Genomic DNA, 21,677 nt, shown 5'->3' on the forward strand with positions numbered 1-21,677 from the left:
TCAAAGCAATTGTATTCCTTGAAATAAAAGTTCTAGACAAAGTCAAAATGTCTGCTGCTTCTAGAGAGTGGTGGTGAATGGAGTTACCACCAGCTGGCAGCCTGTCACTGGAGTGTTCCCCAGGGCTCGGTAATGGGACCTGTCCTGTTTAGTATCTTTATCAACAAGTCCTCATGAGAGGAAAGACATTGAGAGCATGGAGCATAACCAGAGAAGGGAGATGGGAGAGGGTCTGGAGCACACATCTGATGAGGAGCAGCTGAGGGAGCTGGGGGAGCTCAGCAGAGAGAAAAGGAGGCTCCGGAGGGGACCTTCTGTCTCTCCACAACTCCCTGAGAGGACAGAGCAGCTGGGGTGGGTCAGAGGATCTGCTTCCGGGGAACAGGGACAGGACAAAAGAAAATGGCCTCAAGCTGTGCCAGGGGAGGTTTGGATTGGATTTGGGGGAAAAATTCTTCACTCTAAGAGCTGTCCAGCCCTGGCAGAGGCTGCCAAGGGCAGTGGTGGAGGCTCCATCCCTGGAGAGGTTTGACAGACATGTCAATGTGGCACTTGGGGAGATGGGTTATTCGTGGCTTTGGCAGTGCTGGATTAATGCTTGGACTCTATGATCTTAGAGTGAAACACAGCGTGGCTTGACTGAGCAGTGTCTTTGAAGCCTCACCAGTTATTCTTGGAGAGAAAAACCACAGTATTATTTATAAAGTGTATTGATGCCCCTTAGTTCCAATGGGTAGTTTTAACTGGCACAACTGGAGGAAGGCTGAGGGACAGCTCCTAGTGCAGCATAGCCAACATGTACTGTGTGACAGCAGCACGGATCTTGGCTCATCCATACTCTCAGGAAGGTTGTGCTGGCTATATTTTGGATTTCAGCAGGGAGGCAGCAGCACAAGCTGATGAGTCTCTGTAGCTGAACACACACGTGGCAGCTCAGGGTGTGAATGTAGCTACAGCAGGACACCTGCTTCGGAACAAAAATGAGTCCCCCCTCTAGAGTTTCTGCCACGGCATCCATTGTACAGCTTGGAGCAGGACAAGGAAAATTTTTGAGTTTGACCATAAATATCTTGTTGGCCTAAAATAATGATAAAGTAGCTTGCTGAGTTTAGCTGAACACCAAGTGTTGGCTCCCTGTGAAGACGAAGGATTCTTGCAGCACCTGAATCATCCCTGTTAATCCCATCCCTTCTCACACTTTCAGAAGATGTGAGAAAAAGCGCAACCTTTACGTCATTCCTGGTTGTTGCCGGATACCCAGGCAGGCTATGTTGGGCTGTGTTACTGGGTGTTCATGGGTGTGAGACTTGTGATCCCTCGGCTTGTGCAACAGCGGTTTATCCCGTAGCGATTATGCTCGCCGTGCTGGGTCCGTGCAGGTAGCCTGTGGCTACCTTCTGCCGCCTTCTGAAGTGTCCTAAGTGCTCACTGTTGGCAGTGCTACAGGGCTGTCTTCGCCCAGCCCTCAGTCCAGGTCAGTCAGTGGCTGAGATGAGTTTGGTTGGTGCAAACTTTTCCCTGCTCTGCCCGGACCCTCATGTCTCCCTTCAGCTTTGAACTAAAAGAGGATTGTTGGTCATTCCCAGTTAACTGGGTTAACTCTGTGTCACAGGGCCCTTATTAGCTGCTCTTCAGCTTTTCACTTCCTCTCTCCTTCTCCTGTAATCCAGTTGTGACACGGAAACCTGTTCTGCTGGGTAACTGGTAGCAGCTAATGGCAATTCCAGCCACAGCCTCATTGTTACACAGCCTTTCCCAGTGGGAAGATATGTCAAAAATCGATTCTTGGAGCTTCCTTCCATTCTTGCTGTGACCCAGTTAGGATATGTGGCAACACATCTTTTTTCCCCTCAGGCTTCCCTGCCTGTCTGTGAACTACTCTGGCCTGTCCCTGTTTATCCTCCAGAAACTTTTCCTGGACTCCTGGAGAGACTCAGCCCAGAGGCCTGGCCCCCAAACACTGACCTTTTTGCTGCTCTGCTCCACTAGGCAGAAGAATCCCAAAAGGGGACCTGAGCAGGCTCTGGAGCTGCAGATGCCTCTTTCTGCTGCAGCACTCAAACTCACATGCCCTTGGCTGCTCTTGCAGAGAAGGTTACACCTGCAGTAACAGCAGCAGCCTGGGGTTTATCATGCCTTAACACTTAGGGTCAGTCACATCTAACAGGAGTAGTCCACTTCCAGGCCTGTGCAGGATTTATTTGGAGTTTTTCATCTGTCTTAAATTTTAGCTGACCTTATCTGGCTTGGGCTTTCTCCATCTATCCTGTTGCTCATCTGTCTCCCAGCCCACAGCAGCCCTTTCTAACACCTGTGTTTTTCTCACTCTTGCACATGATTGAGAAACTGCAGAGCTTAGGGCCGCATACCAGCCTGCCACCTCAACTGGTGGACGTAGATTGCAAGTCCAGCTACCACACAGCCGGGTCCTGGGGACACACCCCAAATAATTTGTCTCTGAGAGTGAACCTCCCTCATTCTTTCCATGGTTTCTGCTGGCACCACCTCTGTCCCTCCGGTGCAGCTCTTCCTCACTTGCACCACCCACTGTCAGAGTCACCTCTGGCTGTCTCTTTCCTGCGGTGAGAGCACCTGTGGGGTGTCTCCCAGGTGGCTCTGCCAAAGCCTTCCCAACACGATGGCTTTGCCTGCTGCATGAGTGTTACAGGCTCCTGCCAGGGCAGTTTTTCCCTGCCTGTGACAAACTGTGTCACAGCAGAAGGTGAGGGACAGGGACTAAAGGCTGGTGCTGGAGAAACCCACCTGATGACCTGGTCATCATACAAGTAGGTGATGGGTGGCCATCAATCTGTCCTCAGGGCCACCGTGCAGGGTTTCTGCCTGGGACACTTGTGCTGGCAGCTCTCTGGAGGACTGAGCAGCCACAGCTCCCATAGCTGCAGGGGTGCTTGGTTTGACATCCCTATCTCTCTCAAACCTGTCTCATCAGATTTGCCCTCTTGGTAAACCCTACCCTGGGATTCTTGCCCACAGGTCTGTATATTTTACCCAAAACTCATTCCAGCCTCTTGGGATTCATGCAAAGGCCAGCTGATGCTTGTTTTCAGGCCTGGGGCTGTCTGACCTGGAAAGCAACAGCAACAGCTCCTTCCTGGTGTCCCATGGAAGGATTGTGCTTGCGCGAAGGCTCACTGTAAACCCTCCAAAATGCTCTGGCTTTGTGCAAACATCACTGGTGTTGCTTCCTCTGGTCACTACATGGCTGACTTGTTTTAAGAGGGCATCAGAAGAAAAACTTTTCCAAAAGCAGCTACCAACCTCAGAACTGCAAAAAGATCAGAGCACCAGTCCTCACAGCATTAAGCCACCCACCACCTGATCACCTCTTGAGGGACAAACATTCTAGTGTCTGTGCCGTGCCTAGGTAGCAAAGCTGGAACTGCCATTTGCACAGCGTCTCTGGCTGGGGGAGTGTTTCAAAGCAGCCCCCCTGCAGTACACTTTGCAGCTGCAGCCACAGGGCAGCGCAGGCAGCTCCAGAGCTGACCCTCCTGTCTCCATAGGCCTGCTGCCTTCGCGTGCCTCCCCGGCTTGGGCAATCTCAGCGCTTTGGGATTCACGTGTTCCCCTCAGCGGGTTTCCTCGCAGTGCGTCAGCCGCAGAGCTCAGGAAGCCTCGGTGACTGTCCTGGTTACATCACAGAGGCGGAGGACATTTGGACAACTGGTCCTTGTCCCTGCTGAGGCAAGCCTCGGATTGCACAGCGCATCTGGCGCCTCATCCCGGGGCTGCTCGTGAGAAGGGCAGGGATGGAGTTCAGGGAGGAGAGAGGAGCTTAAGTGGGCTGGAAAGATTCACAGGTCATGTATTCATTGCGTATCTGACCTGGGTCAGTAGCAGTCATCCTTTGTGTCTGTGCTGAAGAAAGGATGGGTTACTGGACCAATGAACAGATGGAACAAGGGAAGAAAGGAAGGACCTAGGGAAGGATAGATGGAAAGTGTTTCATCAGTAAATGTAGAACTTTAGTCTTGCACAAATAGACATCATTATTTTAATAAAGCCGGTGCCAAACCTAAATTACCCAAACACTCCCATGATATAATCCCATCCTATATGATTAAAAGATTTCCCAGCAAACTTGAAGATTAAGAAAACAGATCAAAAAATATTGAGAACTCCCTGTGCCCTACCCCGCTGGATGCCAGTCTGATCCTTCTGACCCTGCCACCAGAGGGCATCATCCTCTTGATAGGAAAATCCAGTTGGCAGTTAGGAGATGAGATACAGTAGTGAACAGGCACCAGCCACAATTTTGAAACACCGTTTGTCCATGGACATTTGTTCCCAATGGTCCTGTGACAGTGGCTCTTTCTGGTCTGATTTGTTGGGCTGGTTATTGATGCCCTACATTATAATGGGAAGCTGAGGAAGTTGGAAAATCCGTGTGAAGAGGAAGAGAAGTCAGTTCAGCTGCCTCTCCCAGAGCTGCTGTCATTTGTGTGGTACAGGTAGGGGAATGGAGCTTAATTTTAGCAGAGAAAACTGGCTGATGGGAGTGGATATCCATCTGGATACACACAACAACAGGGGAATAAGCCTTCAGGTCACTGCTGAGAGGGGGACGAGGGAAACCTGACTGAGGAGTTGTAATAAGAGGACAGAAAATTCGAGAATAGAGTCCCAGTGAGAGCAAGAAAACCCAGTGAGGGTTTTGAGAGCAGAAAAAGATGCAGAAGCGAAATCTGGAGGTAAGAGGTCTTGGTACCTCACAAAATCAGAGCACCTGCGACCTCCCAAACACATGGAGCTCACTCGGGGTCAGCTCACCCAGCCCCTGTCAATTCTCACCAGGAGGAGAGGATCACTTAAAGGGGGAAGGGCAAATATCAGAAATCAGACTGGTAATCAGACTCAGGATTGTTTCTTCTCCCAGCACATTCACCTATTTATTTGGATTTCCTTTCTGCTGTGATAACTGAGCTAGAGTATTCCATTTCAGCTACTTCATCACTGGTCAAAGCTTGTCGTTGTTTTTTTTTTTTTTTCCCAGCTCACCCAGGTTGTTTTGTTCCAATGAATTTGTATCAAACAGGCGATAAAAATACCTGTCCATCAGCTGGTATTCCTTACAGGTTCGGCCACCCTTGAAGTTCCTAGCGCTGCTTTCGTTCCCATCTAGCGGCCACCTGGAAGATTACACTTCCAGATTCCCCAGGTCTTGGTGAGAGTGTCTTCCCGCGCTGGCAGGCGGGACGGAGGAGGGTGGGAGCACAGCCTTCTTGTCTTGCTTACGGCAGGCCATGGGCAGTTAGCTGGGAAATTTCCTGTGGAAAAGCAGTGGTTTATGCTCATCCTAAAAAAGACAGCGAACATTCTGAGCTTAGAAGTATTGATATTTTTGTGTGCATCCGAAAAAAAGGTGGAAGTTATGGCTCTCAGCATTTTCTTAATGCAAAATTTGGAGCACCGCCACCCCCGACATGGATAAAATAATAACATTTTTGGCATAATGCCTTGTTTGGGACTAGAAGTGGAAGCTGGAAAACCCGACTTCCCAAAGGGGCAGATACATGGCCTTGGTCAGTCCCGATCTTAAATGCAGAGTTTCTCTGCAAAGTTCTCACCTGTCCTTGGAGTGATTAATCACTAATGCAAGATTCAGTTTCCTGATATTTATGGCAAAGTTTTCCTTTCTTTGGAAATCTAAAGGTGAGCGTCAGCTGTCAGAGCTGCGCAGCCACCAAGAGCGTTTGTCAGCTTCCTCCATCACTTCTGCAGGAGCCCTCAGCTCAGCCTGCTTTTGGCAGAGGCTGGAAGCCATGCCAAGCTCTGTGACAGATTTTATTCATCCCACAGCCGCCCTTCCTGCAAATTCATCACCTTCCAAATGAGCTGCTCAGGTTCATGGTCTGAGAATGCAAGAGTCACCGTGCCCTCTCAGGGTTTTGACAGTGACCTCAGCCCTGACGCACTGAGCCCACCGACGGACACCCGGGATCTCTGATTGCCGTGGTGGCTGTGGGTGGCAAGGAAATGCAGTTTGTGTCTCTCCTGGCATGGGGTTCAGACCTGTGTCAGAGAAGGCTGCCCGTGGCCTCCCCTCTCTGCTGCTGAAGTGATGCTTTACCTGTCTGTCTCCTTTGCAGGTTTCTGCCCATGGTACAGTGCAGAGTCACCGTTTCCAGCAGCAGATTTCAGGAGCTGGGGAGAGGCTGCCCATGTGCCCCACTTGCTGCACCAAAGCTCCGCGATGACTGGGTGGGGGCCGGCCGGTCTGGCAGTGCCGCAGGGCACAGCGACACTGAGGTGGGTACGTGGCACCTTGACAGCCACAGCCGACAGGCACAGTCCAGTTGGGCTGAAAAGCTCAGAGAGCCGGGGCTGGGCTCTGGGGAAGGGCGGCAGGGACGAGAGCAACTATGGGCACAGGCATGGTGGCTCCGTCACTGGGGCACACGCTGGGAGGATAAGGACCCCGTGTTCAGGAGTGGGGCTGGGACAGAGCCAGCGTGAAAATCCCTTTTGTGGAGGCATTTTAAGGCTGGTTGAGCAAAAGGCCGCTTGTTGCAGGCCAAGAGGGCCTCGAGCATCCTCAGCTCTCCTTCTCTCCTTTGTTTCTTCCAAAACAAAGTGCTTATTTCCTCCGTGGCTTCATGTGTAATTCCTAACACCTGCGAAATGGAGAATTTGGCATTCACAGGGGTCAGGATACTTGAAATGTGATTCTTATAATGTCACTGTAGGACCAGTTCCGAATTTTCATACAGTCTTACGCATTTTTTTCAGCTCAGCTCCTTTTAAGTATTTTTTATTTTATTTGCCACCACTCTGCCAATGGGAGGGGAAAATGGCTATCTGGCTGCAATGTTTAGAGGCCTATGTCATGCACGTTAAGATAAACTGTCTTTAAATCCTAAAGAAATTTAACTGTAGTCATACACCATTGAATTTTATTCCTCTTTTTACACTGAAACATGTTAGTCCCAGGCAACTTGAGCTCTCAGCCCTGCACTTGCCACTTCCAGGTTTCTCCCTCCCTGCTGAAGCAGACCTGGGCTCCTGCTGAAATGTCCAGGGGGAAGCCTACAAGGAGAGGAGCCGTGCAGACACCGGTACAGTGGTGATGTTGAGACATTTTAGGAGTGGTGAGGCCTCTTGTCAGCAAAGACAAGACAGCTTTGAGAGTGGGATATCTGAGAGCATCTCAAAGCAGAGACTGGGCTTTGCTCCAGAGGGGCAGTGTGTGCCTCCCTGCAGTCAGGCTTGGGCGGAGCCAAACATGCCAGGATGGCATCCAGGCGTGCCAGTGTAAACTGGGTCCTGTCCAAGGCCTTCAAGAATAGGGTTTCTCCTGCATGAAGGCAAACCTGCCTATAGGAGGAAATGAGCCTGTGCCCAGGAAACCTCCTTCGCAGCATGAGTGTCCAATCTTTATGCAAATGAGCCCTTACTCACGCGGTGTCTCAGCAGCGCTGTCCTGGGAACACGCTGGTCCCACGCTGCCGGGACACACAGGTGAGGGGGACACCAGGTGACACACGGGGAAGGGGGGGACACCAGGTGCTCCACCTGCTCAGGTTCTGCTGACGGATGGAAGCAGCTTACAAAGCCCTCACTGACCCCGGCTTCAGCAAGCTGACATGAACGCGCCAGCTGCCAGGACTGACTGATTCCAGCAGCACCTTTCTAGTTTGCCAAATTTCATGCTCCTTTGCTGGCACCCCGGCACAGGTCAAGGCAGCCAGAGTCACGAGGCCACAGCACCGGTAGTCAAAGGCAGGCTCCGCCAGCAAACAATGGGATTTCCAAGGGAGCATAACTAACATGCCTGTGAAATGGAGTGTTCTCCTGAACTGCTTTGATTGCTCATGGCCTGTGAAAAAATCAAAATCCAGAGTGATCTACGTAATCACTGTTGTGCGTAGGAAGCCTTGCCTGGGCTTTGTGCTAGGGAAAAAACTTAGCTATGGCAAAGGTGAGAGGAAAGAAGTTGCTAATTGCTGTAGGTTTCTCCTGTGATTCATTCTTTCTCCACATACCAAATGACTTCAAATAGGTAAAGAAAATTCACCACCCGGTGCACTGATGGGACGGCTCTAGGAAGATCTCAAAGCAAAAAAGCTAAGACTGAAGGTGCACTTCCAGGAGAAAATTCCCAAACAGTCCTCACATGTTCTTTATTTCTCTGCTCCTCTGAACGCAGCTGGAAATAATGTGCAAGACAGGGGGGAAACATCACATGGTGCCAGACCTTATGTGAGGCTGCATTCCCCCAAAACAGGCAGTAATGTATAATTTGCTCACAGGGTCTGTGCTGTCAAATGAGCTGTGATAGACATCTCCCTGTTGACTTCATCCCCCAGCCCCCAAGGTGAGGAAAGGTTGATGAGCTGGGTGCTCTCCTCTGCCAGGCACTGTTCTGGGCTGCAATAATGGAGACATTAGAGAGATGGTCGGATTATTTTGCTCATCTAACAGTGGTGTGGTAAGCTGAATATCTAAAATAATGTGCACGGGGGGTGAAGCACTATCATTCTGAAGGTAAAGGGCTACAGTAATGTTGCCAGGTAAATGAATGTCAGGCACTGGCTACAACAGCTAGGCCTTTGTTTCCTTAGAGATTCCTATCTAAAGCATCCTCCCCCTTCTGTCCAGTGGTGTCAGCAGGGTGGGTTTGCACTGGGGTACCACTGGGGAGCCTGGCTTGGGGTGCACGTGGGGATAGCCATGAGCCTGCCCTCTTCAGAGAGCCCTGGGAGAAGTTCCTGCGAATTGCCCCAGGGAAACAGAAGAAAGGGCAGCAATTTTCAGTGCAGCGTGGCAGGATGTGGTATTCTCATGAAGAAGATTGTTAGCTGAGGGACAGCTCCCCGTCCTAGTGTAAATCCAGTATTGCTTCACCCACGTCCTGGCTTCAAGGCCCTTAAAATTACTGCTGGGGTCAGGATGTGCCCCTGAGCATTTGCAGGTTGAGCCATTGCACAAAAACGAGTGAGTGCTGGAGGATGTGTTTGGTCAAAGGAGAGCTGTTCAGTGCATGTTGTGTGAAAAACAGAGCAGCTGAAACCCAGGACAGTGTGCTAACAGCAGGCAGTTTCCCCAAAATCTTCCTAGCAGGTGGCAGGATGGCTGTCCTGGGCAGGCTTGCAGCACGTTGCCCCATGCCTGCGTCAAAACCAAGCCGGGCATGACCTGCTGAACTCTGCCTAGTGCCAGTGAGAGGCAGCAGCTGGAGCCACAACATGGCACAGGGCATTTTACAAATGATCAGGCTGTGTTTCCCATTGCCTGTCATTCAGGAAAGCCTGAGGAAAGCAAGTGTAAAACCCCACTGCTGTGATTTGGTAGCATCGCACTCCTTAGCGCTGCTGCATGCTTCATCAGATTCAGCAGGGATGCTCTGGGTCCCTGGAGTTGATGTTGTTTGAGAAGATACCCCTTAGATTTTCAGGAGGGACTGTTTTTTCATTTGTATTGATATAAGTGGCAGAAAATGCCACAAAATCTTGTCATCACAGGGCCAGCAGATTCTGTTCTTTTTGATTTTTCTCCTTAAACATGCTCCAAAAGACATGCTCTAATGTGGAGTGATGGAAAACACAGAGCACTGGGCAGACCTTCCTGGGGGAACAGTGCATATATTATTCCCCTTCTGCACAAGTTTTGCTCATGCAATCCCTGCTTCAGGTAGGTCTTCAGGAAAGGAGCGGAGCACAGGGAAAATGACACCATCTTAGGAAACTGGTTCTTTGCTGAGGGCTTTCTCGGCAGGGAGGTATAGCCACCTCAATGCCTGCGTGTCTCAGAGGCCAACAAACTCTACCAATATCCATACAGGCAATATCTAGGGCTTTCCCTTCCTTCCTCCCCAACACCCTGGGTATGCACTTGCATGCTCTTTATTACAGCAATCTTGATTTACATCAGCAGGAACTGGAGTCACACATGCCTCACTTCAAAGCTCCCTCCCTGCCTGTGAGGGAGCTGCTGATAGCAGCAGATAGTGGTGTCTGCAGCTCACAAGTGAAGTGAAAGTCTGGTGAGCTGCCCAGACAGACACCACTCTGGTTTGAGTCATTACCCTTTTCCACCTGTTCTCAGCTGGATGGATGAGAAAGGATAACTCATGTTCAAACACCAGGGCAGCTATGCCCGCCCTTGCAAAATAAACATTTTATGTCAGTGAAGAAAATTAATGGGATGGTAATTCAGATACTTCCTTTCCCTTCACGCATTTCTCAGGGGTTTTATCAAAAGCAAGGAGAGTGAATAAGATCCCAGCAGGCACTCAGAGTCTCCTGGAAGAAATGATGTGCAAGTGCGCTCCGTCAAGGCCCCGCAGCTGTCAGCATGGGTGGCACTGCTCCTCCACAGGTCCATGCCCATGCCCCAGATCATCATGGCACAGCTGGGAAGTGATGGCTGTGTCTTGGCCACCCCCTATTCCACAAACAAGGATAGGGATCAGAGGGGCAAAGAGATATCACCAGTGTCACCTGCTCTGGGTGCTGCCAGGTGCTGTCCGATCCCAGTCTGTGCTGAAGGTTTTCAAAATGATGGTTTTGCCCCAGGGAGCCTCACTTCACTGCCAGCCTACGGAAAACCAGGTCTGGCTCAGAGCAGTTGCCAAGAGCTGTGGCTGAGCGTGCGGGCCCCTGCACAGGTTCCTTGCTCATCTGCAAGCTGCACCCATTTGGGCTCGCCAGCCTTTGGGGCAGCTCCCTATTCCCTGGGACCAACCTCATGGAACAGCCAGAGCAAGGACTCTCTGAGCAGCAGCTCCAGCCTGAGTGTCTTGGCAGAAAACCCCGGGTGTTACCGGGAGCGAGTGGTGGCTCAGTAGGTGGCACTCTGCATTCACAGGGAAGCAGCACCTTCCCAAAGGTGAGCCCTGCCCCTGCAGCCCCAGCAGCTCACCCACAGGCTCCGCTGCAGCGGGGCAGCCCAGGGGGGTGAGCCTTGCAGCCCCTCTCAAGGCTTTTCCCCTGGCACCACGCCTGGGCATATCCTCTGGAAGTTCATCCTGGAGACAGAATCCAAATGTCCTTCCAGCCCTGGAAGAGGGCAACGGCCAAGCTTAGTGCCTTTTCCCTCACAGCACACATAAGAGCTGGGGCTTGTGGCAGATCCCACCCAGAATGTCCTGGAATGTGTGGCCTCTGAAGGGTGTTCTCTCTCCAAGAAACAGACAAGCAGGGCTTTCCCAGGAGGCTGCCATTTGGGAAGAGATCCCCTGATGTCCCATCAGCACCTCTCTGTCCATAACTGAGCACCCATGACCATCTTGCTGGACTTTCTGGACTCTGAGGAGTTGTGCTGGTTGATGTCAGGGTGCTGCTTCTTCTTCAAGGTCACAGGAATAGCGGGAGAAATTTGATGAAATGCCAAATTCAAAGCATGGCAAGCCAAATTCCTCACTGCTGGTAGTCAGTGAGATGGAGCTATCAGCTGGAGACTGGAGAAGAGAGGGAACACGGTGAGTCACCTGCTGGATATGCCGTGTTTGGGTGTTTGGTCTCTAAACAGTGCAGGTAACACGGGCAATTGCACTTGGGACATTCAACCTTCCCCCCCCACTAAGCCTCTTCCGATTGCTCAGCAATTTGCCAAGTGCAGTAAATGGGATTGGAATGTTCAGTGCTCAGTATTTTTCTCGGAATGGACTTAAAAAAAATTGAAATGTTTCCAGTGAATCTCTGATTAAAAAAAGAAAAAAAAAATAGAAATATTTTTGTTTTAACACCTGAAGAAAAGAAAATTTGTGGCGGAAGCTGTGGTGCCTGGCTGAGGAATCCAGCCTTGAGCACAACAGGAGGGAGGAAGAGAGGGAGGATTCCTGGCTGAAAAACCTTGCTTTGGCCATTCTCAAATCACCAGCCCCATGTTTTGGCAGAAGAGATCCCAAACCCCAAAGTCTCTGCCTTTGGAGAAACTCCCCTCACATGCAAATGATCTCTGTGAACTTCAGGCACTGAGACTTACAGAGGTCTTGCGGGAAGGGAACTCCAGTCTGAAGGGGAAAGGAGGAGTCCTGTGAAGCCCCTGACTGTCCCCCAAATAGCCCAGGAGCTGCTTGTTGAGGGCCTGCAGAGCTCTCTGACATGGGGTTGCAGGATTGATGAGCAGGATTTGCCTTTTCTGTGCTGTACCTCTGAGGACAGACCACAAAGGGGAAACACAACAAAAACCCCAGAAGTAAAGCTGTCAGGTCGTGCCAGCTGTTTCAGACAGTTTCAGTAGCACCAAAGGGCTGTCGAAGGTTTGCTAGAGCTGTCTGTATCAGCTTAACAGCTGAGCGACTGATTCAGCATCTTCTTTTCCAGACCTCGAGCATTGCCTCTTGGGATTGGCGTGACCTGCAAAGGCACCATGAGCCACATATCGTGTATGTGATATGTGGACGAGGGGAGAGGGTTCGATGACTGAGTGACTTGGATCCCTGCCACCTCGAGCAAAGTCTCCATCAGCTTCCTGAGCAGTGAGTAACATTCTGTCCCCTCTCAGTTAAGAGGTTCAGATGCTCCTTTCCCAACACAGCATTGCCACCCGCTGCCCTCCCAGCCCGCTGTGCCATGGGACCAGAGCAGGGGGGGACCACAGCCTTCATCCTTGACTCCCTGGGCTTCTCTGGGTTCCCATGCTAGACCAGCACGTTGCAGCCCACTGTCCCAGTTTTTCTCCCCTCAAAGCAGGAGTTCCCTCTACAACTACCTGAAGGGAGGTTGTAGTGATGTGGAGCACCTGGTTGCTTCTGCTGTGCCTGCAGTGAGGGTACTAGAGGAAATGGCCTTAAGATGAGACGAGGGGACTCAGATTAGATACTAGGAAAATGTTTTCACTGTTTGGGTGCTCAGGCACTGGAACAGGATGCCCAGGGAGGTGGTGGACTCACCATCCCTGGAGGTGTTCAAGAAGCATCTGGATCTGTGCGATGCGGTTTAGTGGTTTAGGGGTCACGGTGGCAGTGCCGGATTGATGGTTGGACTTGGTGATCTTACAGGTCTCTTCCAGCCTCGGTGATCCTGGGATTCTTCAGCGGGTCTGCTTCCCGCTTCTTCACACAGCAGCTCGGAGAGGTGCCCTCCGGGGAGTTCTGCCGGTGCAGCTGTGAGTCGCAGTGCCCCCGAGGAGCGCATTTGTCCCTGCCCGGTGAGTGCCACCGAGGCGAGAGGGGAGTTGATGGCCGGGTTTAACCCTGGAAAATATTCCTCCGGCAGCTGCGGGAAGAGCAAGGAGCACGGAGCCAGCCGACAGACAGGTGTGCCCGCAATAACCCGGCGCGCCCCCGACGCCGTGACCCGCGCAGGATACAGGCTGCCCAGGGAAGCTCTGGGTGCCCGATCCCGGGAGGTGTTCAAGGCCAGGCTGGGCGGGGCTTGGAGCAACCTGCTCCAGAGGTGTCCTTGCTCACGGCAAGGGGTGGAATGAGATGGTATTCAGCGTCCCTTGCAACAAAAAAAAAACACCAACATTGTGAGATTCTGTGTTTCTACCATTCCGGGACTCCGTCATTCTGGGATTCTACGATCCCGCCCCGCTCCGCCCTGCTGACGCCGTTCCACGTCCGCGCCCCCAGCTCCAGCCGCCCATAAAGTGGGCGGCGGCGGCCGGCGGCTCCTCATGGAGCGCTGTGCGCCGCCGGCACCTGTTGAGGCACAGCGACTCCTTCCCCCGTTCTCTCAGTGTCTCTGTCACCCCGGGACGGACGATGCGGGCGGTGGTGCTGATGGCCGCGCTGGCCGTGCTGGCAGGTGCGTGCGGGACGGGGCGGGACGGGACGGGAACGGGGGAGACCGGGACTCGAGGGGAGCCCGCGCTCGCGCCTGGCGGGGGGGGCCTCGCGCCTGAGGGGGGGGCTCGCGCCTGGCGGGGGGGCCTCGCGCCTGAGGGGGGGGCCTCGCGCCTGAGGGGGGGGCCTCGCGCCTGAGGGGGGGGCCTCGCGCCTGAGGGCAGCCCGCGCGCGGCGGCCATTGGCGGGAAAGTGCTGAGGCGAGTGAGGGACCCGCGGCGAGTGAGGGACCCGCGGCGCCGCGCTCGGCTGCGACCCCTCTGCCCCCTGCTCACGGCGCCGTTTCCCCTCCCTCAAAGCGAACCGTGCGGCCGCCGGGTCTTCGCCCAACGCCACGGAGCCACAGCGGCACGAGGAGCGGGAGCCCGGGAGCCGCGAGGGCGAGCCCGTGCCGGCTCCTGACTACGAGGAGGATGAGGAGGAGTACGAAGAGGCGCCGCCCGTCCACCAGTACATCGTGGACGACTTGATCCGAGGTGAGTCGGCGGCGCTGGGGCTGGGACCTCGCAACTTGCGAGTCCCAACTTATGCCTTTTCTTTCTCGTAAGCGCTCCTATGCTTAGCTTGTGGAGTATGGAGCAAAAACGTGCTTGTGCTTGAAGCTTCTGCTTTAGAAATAGCTGTCAGGGGTGGAAACCTAGCATGAATGTGCCCATGAATGTGTGTGGAAGCTACATGCTAGGTGGTAGCTTGCTGTGTATAGCTTTATCTCCTGATAAACCTCACAGGAGGGCTCTGGGTCAGGTGGGCATCACCTGCTTAGCGTAGAAGCATCAGTGGAGTTTATAGGCGCTGTTTGGCCCTCAAGGTTTGTTTTACATCAGGTTGTCTGTCTCACTCCAAGTATTTTCTGGGTAACTTCTGATGGTGGCTTATTTGCTTGGAGTCAACTGAAATTTTCTTGGGAAAGCAGATACTTAAACCCCTTAAGTGGCCGCAGAAAAGTTTGTTAGACATCTTTAGGGCAATGCTTCACTGTCAATAGCTGTTGTGTGTATTTATTGTAATTTGCCCACTTGCTGAGCTGTGAGGAGATCTGAGCAGTCTGCCTTACTGTGGGAATGGGAGTATTTTGTTGGTTCTGGGCTATGTAGTTGCAGTACAAGCCAGGTATCTGCAAGTGATTTGAACCTCAGTAGGTGTGAGTAGGCTGGTCCTGTTGCCTCCAGGGTGGATCTGACTACTGATTTTCCTGCAGAAGCACCCTGAGACTTGAATGTGACTAAAGGACCTCTTAAATGTAGTGGGACCACGCTCTGTGTGGTCACTTGAGGGAATTAATGGAGCTTTGCTTAAGTTCTCCGTGAAGATCTCTGGGGGAAGCGTGCCTGTTGGTGTTATCGAGCAGTTTAGCCTGTAAAACTACTGGCTTGGTGACTGAAGTGTTGCCTTAACTGCACAGAAACCAGGCTTGTTACCTAAGGTGGTTGGTTTGCAGACCAGCTCTTCTGCTTGGCATGGGGTTTATCTGTGGATAAACCTTGAAGCTGCTATGATTCAGCTGTGGATGGCTTTCCTGGCCATGCAGCCTGCAGACAGGGACACAGATCGAGCTGACAAGCTGAGCCTGGGAGAGGGAGGAAGGGAAGCGGCCTCAGTTATGAAAGCGTGAACCTAAAGATCAAGTCAGACGGGATGGAACAGGGGCCTTTGACTGTCAGGAGTGAGCACACACTTCCAGGCACGGGAAACCTTGCTGCAGGAACTGTGTACTTCGTTTACATATTAATATAGCTCATACCATTTTAATCAGACTTCTGGTTGCTGAAGGCATTTTTGCTTTTAAGTAACTTCAAGCCAGGCTTGTTGCTCTAGAAGTGAAAATGATCAGCTGTCTAGACAACAGTGAACTACACCTTGTTTCTTTGTATGGGGCTCTCGGCACCAGAAATACAGGGTTAGGAAGTAGTTAGATCCAGTTGTGCCCTATTGTGGTGATTACCTGTATGCATAGAGCTGTGGGTAAAATATTAATCGTCCAAAAACGATTTTCATTAGGTCTTCAGAGCACGAGAGCAAAATTGAAGCTTGTTGTAAATAGCTCTGCTGTTTCTTAGGGCCTATTTAAATCCCCCAGGTAACTGTTACTCCTGAGCAGCAGTGTTGCACTGCAGTGCAGGGGGTGGGTTCCTGCAAAGACTTTCTGTGCCAAGTTAGTCCAAGCTAGCTCTTGAACTTTGGTTGCTGCATGGGGCAGCTCTGGAGCTTCTGACCCTTAGTCAGCAGCTGGTTTGTTCTCCTCAGCAAAAGGAACGTGATTGCTCTTACTTAAATGCAAGGGCTCCTAAGTCACCAGGATTTTAAACCACACTCTTCTAGAGGTTTGTCTTAATTGAGATAATGAGGGGCAGCAGTAAGCGGCAGGATAAATAGTCTGACTGTCACGGACTCTTGCCTTCACTCCTTCCCTGCGCTCAGCATCTCTCACAAAGGAGAACTGGAAAGGAACTCTCTCCTTCTGAAGACAGCGCTGCAGGTTGTTTAGGAGAAACCGGGATAGCAAGCTGCTTTGCCTCGGCAAGTGCCCAGGACTATCTAGCGAGTTACAGTGCCTTTCATCACTGATGCAAATGGAGGCTTTAGAGACATGGAGCTATTAGCCTTGTATCTGAGTCCATATAAAACCAGAGGATGGGTTGGCTCGACGTGAACTCCCTGTTCTTTACAGGCCTTTGCTTGATGCTGTGCTGTTGCATTTGAGTATCTTTTGCTGTGAAATGCTGCAGTCCTGCACCTCTGCTGCTCTTCATCTGTGGTGGGCCTTGGCTCATCCGCTCCTACTGCCTCTGGTCTGCATGGCACAGGACTTAAAGGTAGCAGAGTTGTGCTTTAATGAGCTGCTGAGCTTGCTGCCTTTGTGCTGGGCGTGAGATGCCCAGCAGCATTTTCACTTGCATCCTGTGCTTCCTGATCACAGGTTCTCCTGCGGCGATGGTCCTCCTTGCTCTCACCAAATTCTTTAATTCAATTTTCTCAGAATCGTGCTTTCTAGCACTTTTATACCAAGTCATCTTGTCCCTTTTTTCAGTTGAACCTGTGGTTAAACCCAAGCCAACAAAGAGGGGGGGAGAGAAGAATGCTGGCAAATCAAGAAGGAAGAAGAACAGAGGGAAAAACAAGAAGAAAGGGACTCCCTGTGAAATGGAATACAAAAACTTTTGCATCCATGGAGAATGCATATACCTAGAACATCTCCAGATGGTGACCTGCAAGTAAGTTACTGGTACCTTGTGTGTTAGGTGTCATTGCCATGAGCCAGTGGCATAGGAGGGCTCAGAGGAAAAATCGGTGTCAACTTGGTATAGATCCATCTCCTGCTGTATTTTGGCTGAGAATTTTTCTGCTGTGTAAATTAAGTGATGATGGAATCTGAGATGCATAACAAGCCACTGAACTCATCAGTTGGTCATAAACTCAAACCAAAAGAATGAAAAGGCGTGTCTTTCTGGAACATCACACCCAAACTAATCTCGACTTGTTGAAATGCTGACAAACCTTGTGCTAGAGCAGTGACTGCACTTCATGAACACGCTCTGAAGTGAGCATCTTGAGATTCATGGGAAACTCGCAAGATGTCTAAGTCAGGTCTGAGTATGTGTGGGTGTCCTTGGCTCCAGACAGCAGGAGAGCTGATAAGAACTTGTGTTAATATTTACTTGCAGGTGTCATCAGGATTTTTTTGGTGAGCGCTGTGGTGAACAGTTCATGAAGACTCAAAGGAAGAATGATGTGGCAGACTACTCAAAGACTGTGTTGGTAGTGGTGGCTGTCCTGCTCTCAAGCGTCAGCTTCATTACTGTGCTTATCATTGTGATAGTGCAGTAAGTATTATCCTCTTTGGTGTCTGTCTTCCTGAAGTGTGAGCGGGGCCTGTGCCCAAATAACCCCAGAATGTGCACAGCTCATCTGAATTACCTTTGTGAAAAGCCTCTGGAAAGCATGAGTTCTTATCCCAGCTTGGATATGTCTGGAGTGTAGAAGCAAGATCTATGACCCTTAATGTTGTAAACCAAGAGCCTTACTGCTCTTGCTACAACCAGGGTAGTTAGAGTGCTGCAAAGTATCAGCAGGAAGCCCGGGAGGAGCGTTAATGCTGATGCAGCAGTGCCTGCCCTTGTGCTTGTGGAGAAACCTGCAAGCAGCAGTGTGATAGCCTCGTGCACGGCTGTTACCCAACAGCTGCATGCATGGGTGGAGGATAGGGAACGGTGCTGTGAGAGTCCATTTGTTAGTGGATGTTGCTGGGCTTAAATGCTTGCACTTGGAGCGAAAGCAAATGGGAAACAAATGCTGGTGGTCCCAAATTCTGCTTGCTGTTAATATGAAGGGAACGCTATTTCAGCAGAACCAGGTGCTGCAGTTCAGTGTGGTGGGTTGTCAGAGCCTGAAGACCTACTGAGAATGAATTCAAAGAGCTTTTCTGGGTGTTTCAAACTGTATAACAAACTGAATATTGGAACAGTCCTGCAGTTCTGTCACCGCAGCTCCAGCACTGTTGGGCTTGGGATATTGTAGAAACTCCAAGGTTCAGTCTAATTTTAGATCTTGATGAAGCACATCATCTGAATTGGGTACATGCTGTACCTTTTCCTGCAATTCAGGAAATAAGGTACGCGTTTGTCATTTCAGTGTTGCTTCATATTTAACTCTGAACTTGAAGAATGCTGGGATGAACACTTGTTCTCTGAACACTACCTCATTCCTTGCTGCTAGGAGAGATAACCAGTTCTGTAGTGATCTAAGTGCAAATGATTATTGGTAGTTTCTGAAGTGCATTTACTTTGTGTTCTGAACTCTCACAAGGTGGGACCATGCTAATCATCCAGAGAAGCTGCTTGGAATAGTCACTAGAAAACACTGGAGAAACTGGAGGAAGATCAGTAAGGGGCTTCCTTATTATGCATTCAAGGGACAGGGACTAAATTTGAAGCCTGCAGGGCTCTGCTCTGGAGAGGAGGAAGACAGTGTGGTCTCTGCAGCTATAAGCTAAAGCCCCTAGGAAATCTGTCACCCAGAAAATCTCCTGGTGCTTTGCTCAGCCCCAGCAATAACCTCTCTTCATCTTGCTCCCTAATCTGGTTTGAGTCAAGAAGCCCTATCTCTGTGAGGCACAGGTGTTGACATCTAGTTCAGGGGTTCCTTGATTTTATCAGCAGATACTGCTTGATGCTGAATGCTTAAAAACGGTCTTGCTTGAAACTCCCTGGTGCCAAGGAGTTGCTTGAGGATTCAAAGAACAGGAGTCTCTAAATGCTGCAGAGGATGTGGAGGCTGGTGACAACAGGATGTGCATCAGGGTTCAAAATTATCTCTAACATGCTGTAATTCCACAGGGTCAGGAAAAAGTGTCCTCAGTATGAAGAGAAAGAAGAAAGGAAAAAACTCCGACAAGAAAACAGAAATGGCCATGTTGGTGTGTAAATGGGGAGAAAGCAGGTATGAATGCTGACTTCAAACACCTTTCAGTCCTTCCAGGCTGTATGGGAATTGCATGCTTGTTTTGCAAAGCTAGTGTTTGCTTTTAATGCTCCAAGTGTCTTGAAATACATAGGTTACGTGTGAGCAGCTGGCTCGGTTTTCTGGTTTTTCAAAACCACCTTGAGTTGTACAGGTTGTTCAACAGCTCTATTAAATTCCTGGCTGTGTTAAAGACTGAGTGAGGATGGGAAGCTGTACTGAGATAAGTGGAACTATGAAGAAAAAGTCCTGACTATCTGGACAGAGGCAGATGTAGTGCAGGAAACAGTGGTAGACTTCAGTCATGGAAGAGGGTGCCAGAGCATCAACACCTCTTAGAAGAAAAGTACTGAGCATTTTCATATCTTTCCTGCAAGGAGAGTTTCAGAGAGTTTCTGGTGCTCAGAAGCCATGGACCGAAAGAAAGCTGTGAATTCTGTGAGCACCACAGATAGCCTCTCAGTCAAGTTTCATACTGTCGCAGCAACTGAGGCCCAAAGCCCCTTGGCATATGTAGATTGCTTCTGGGAGCGATCTAGTGGATTTTACTGAGCAGGCAAGTTGGTCTCTTCTGAGGCCAAGTGTATCTAACAGCAGACCCAAGGATCGAAAGGAGTTGCACTACAAGCTGAGGAGGAAGCCATGAAAGATAGTCCTGGAAAATTCTGGCAGAACTGTGAAGTTTTGCTTTGTCACATGCCAGCTATAGATATTTTCTAGCTTTGTCCAGTGACAGTTGGAGGGTTGCTCAGAGCTTACTTAAAGCTGAAGAGCATCAGTCCTCGGGTGTGCGCACATCCTTTACCTCCCTGCCTTGCCCGTGGGTTTGCCGTGGTGCTAGCACAGGGCGCTTGTGTCTCGGAGGGTGATTAACGTGCCTGGTCTGCCCGTTACAGAGCAAGTCTGAAGTGGCCATTGCCAAGCTGCGGGGTACCTCCGCCTACCTGACACATCCATCTGGACACTGTGGGCTGGAGCTGTTGCCACTAAGCCCCGATTCATCAAGAGAGAGGCTGCTGCAAGGAGATGTCAACAGGCCACTTGCTGCTGGATCTCTTGCTGAGGAGACCGGTTATCACTGCATCTTGGCACAACGATGTGGAAGGAGCTGGCTCGTTTGGGGGCAGGAGCTGCTGTCAAGACCTGCAGGACACTACTGCTGCTGAGCCTTCTGTCTCTGTGCGAGAGCTCCGGTCTCGGCTGTTGTGTGGATGGACTTTGTTCTCTTAGCAAGTCTCCTTTGGCAGCTCTAACTCTTAAGGGGGAGAACCTGTTGCTGCTTTCAGGAGTGGATGGAAGGGAGAAAATTCCCTTCCTTCCCTCTACCAAAGTGAAAAAGGGAAGAGGTTGGGATGGCTTCTCTCCCTAGACCTCAGTGGATGAAAAGCCTAATTCTGTTGTCACTGTGCTCCCTGTCCATATTGGCTCCCAAGAGCGTCATCTGTAGTTGTGATTTGGAGAGTGTTGGTGACAGATCTTTGTCAGCCGCACTTGGGTTCTGTTACTGTGTGTGTGGAAGTAATCCCTCCGAGTTCTGTCGGACTCATGGTGTGAGTGGAGCTATCCATTTGCGTGTGTGCTAGCCCGAGTTAAAATTAGTCTCCTCAGGATCCTGAGACAGTATATGCAAGACATGAAGCTTTGTATCTAAAGGAAAAGATCCATGCTCAAACCAAAGGATTAAGGCTGGACCCATCTCTTCTAAACACAAAGCTACTTCTGTTAAACAGATACTTGTTGCTGCTTTAAGCAGTGCTTAAATATAAAATGCTTCACATCAGATCCCATCAGTTGAACTTGTCTGAGAACCCGTTCCTTTGAAGAATTTAATTCAGGCACTGATGCTTTGCAAGCAGTGGTCTCTTGTGCTCTACCTTCAGGTGTAAAGGACTCATCTTACCTCAACCTTTTCTGACCCAGGTGTCCTTGGTTTCTGAACTGTCCATGCAGTCTTGAGCACAGAGTATTATTTGAGTTCAGTTTCTGCTTGGAAGAGTGATTGTGTTCTGTATAAACAGAGCAGAATTCTTCTGGTAGCAGAGAAACACCATTAATTGTCAAGCTGTGTCTGTAAATGTGTAAATATTTATTACTGTATTTAATATTTAACGCTTCCATAACAAACTTATTTATTTTATAATTAAACTTTTTACATAACCTAATCATGGTAAGATTTTTTTCTTGCTCTCAGGAGTACATGTAAACACTTGAAATTAGAGCTTGGTTTCTCCTCAAAGCAAGAATTTCAACACTTGGAAGCACAAAGTACTGCTGTGAAGAACCGTAGCCATGTGTAACCGTGGACTTGGTGCTCTTACAACAGTGCAAACTGTTTGTAAACAAAATGTAGAAATGCAAGTACCTGCTTGGGTAAGAAATCCATTTCATTCAGCTACAAGGGATCTTCTAGTTACTGAATTAGGGAGAGGCTAAGTCAGCCATCTCATTGGCAGAGAAACTTCAAACT

At 50.4% G+C, this 21,677-nt stretch overlaps 1 protein-coding gene across 1 annotated transcript; it reads left to right on the forward strand.

Annotated features, from left to right (window-relative positions):
- Positions 1-13,600: 13,600 nt before the first annotated feature.
- On the forward strand, positions 13,601-21,372 carry AREG (amphiregulin). The gene is made up of 6 exons (XM_040064992.1): positions 13,601-13,715; positions 14,053-14,229; positions 16,782-16,965; positions 17,416-17,574; positions 19,087-19,189; positions 20,107-21,372. Exons 1-5 carry the CDS (start codon positions 13,673-13,675, stop codon positions 19,172-19,174), a joined length of 651 nt encoding a protein of 216 aa, XP_039920926.1. The 5' UTR covers positions 13,601-13,672; the 3' UTR covers positions 19,175-19,189; positions 20,107-21,372.
- Positions 21,373-21,677: the final 305 nt, after the last annotated feature.

The sequence above is a fragment of the Hirundo rustica genome, chromosome 5 (assembly GCF_015227805.2).
Source record: "Hirundo rustica isolate bHirRus1 chromosome 5, bHirRus1.pri.v3, whole genome shotgun sequence".
NCBI classification, from domain to species: Eukaryota; Metazoa; Chordata; class Aves; order Passeriformes; family Hirundinidae; genus Hirundo; species Hirundo rustica.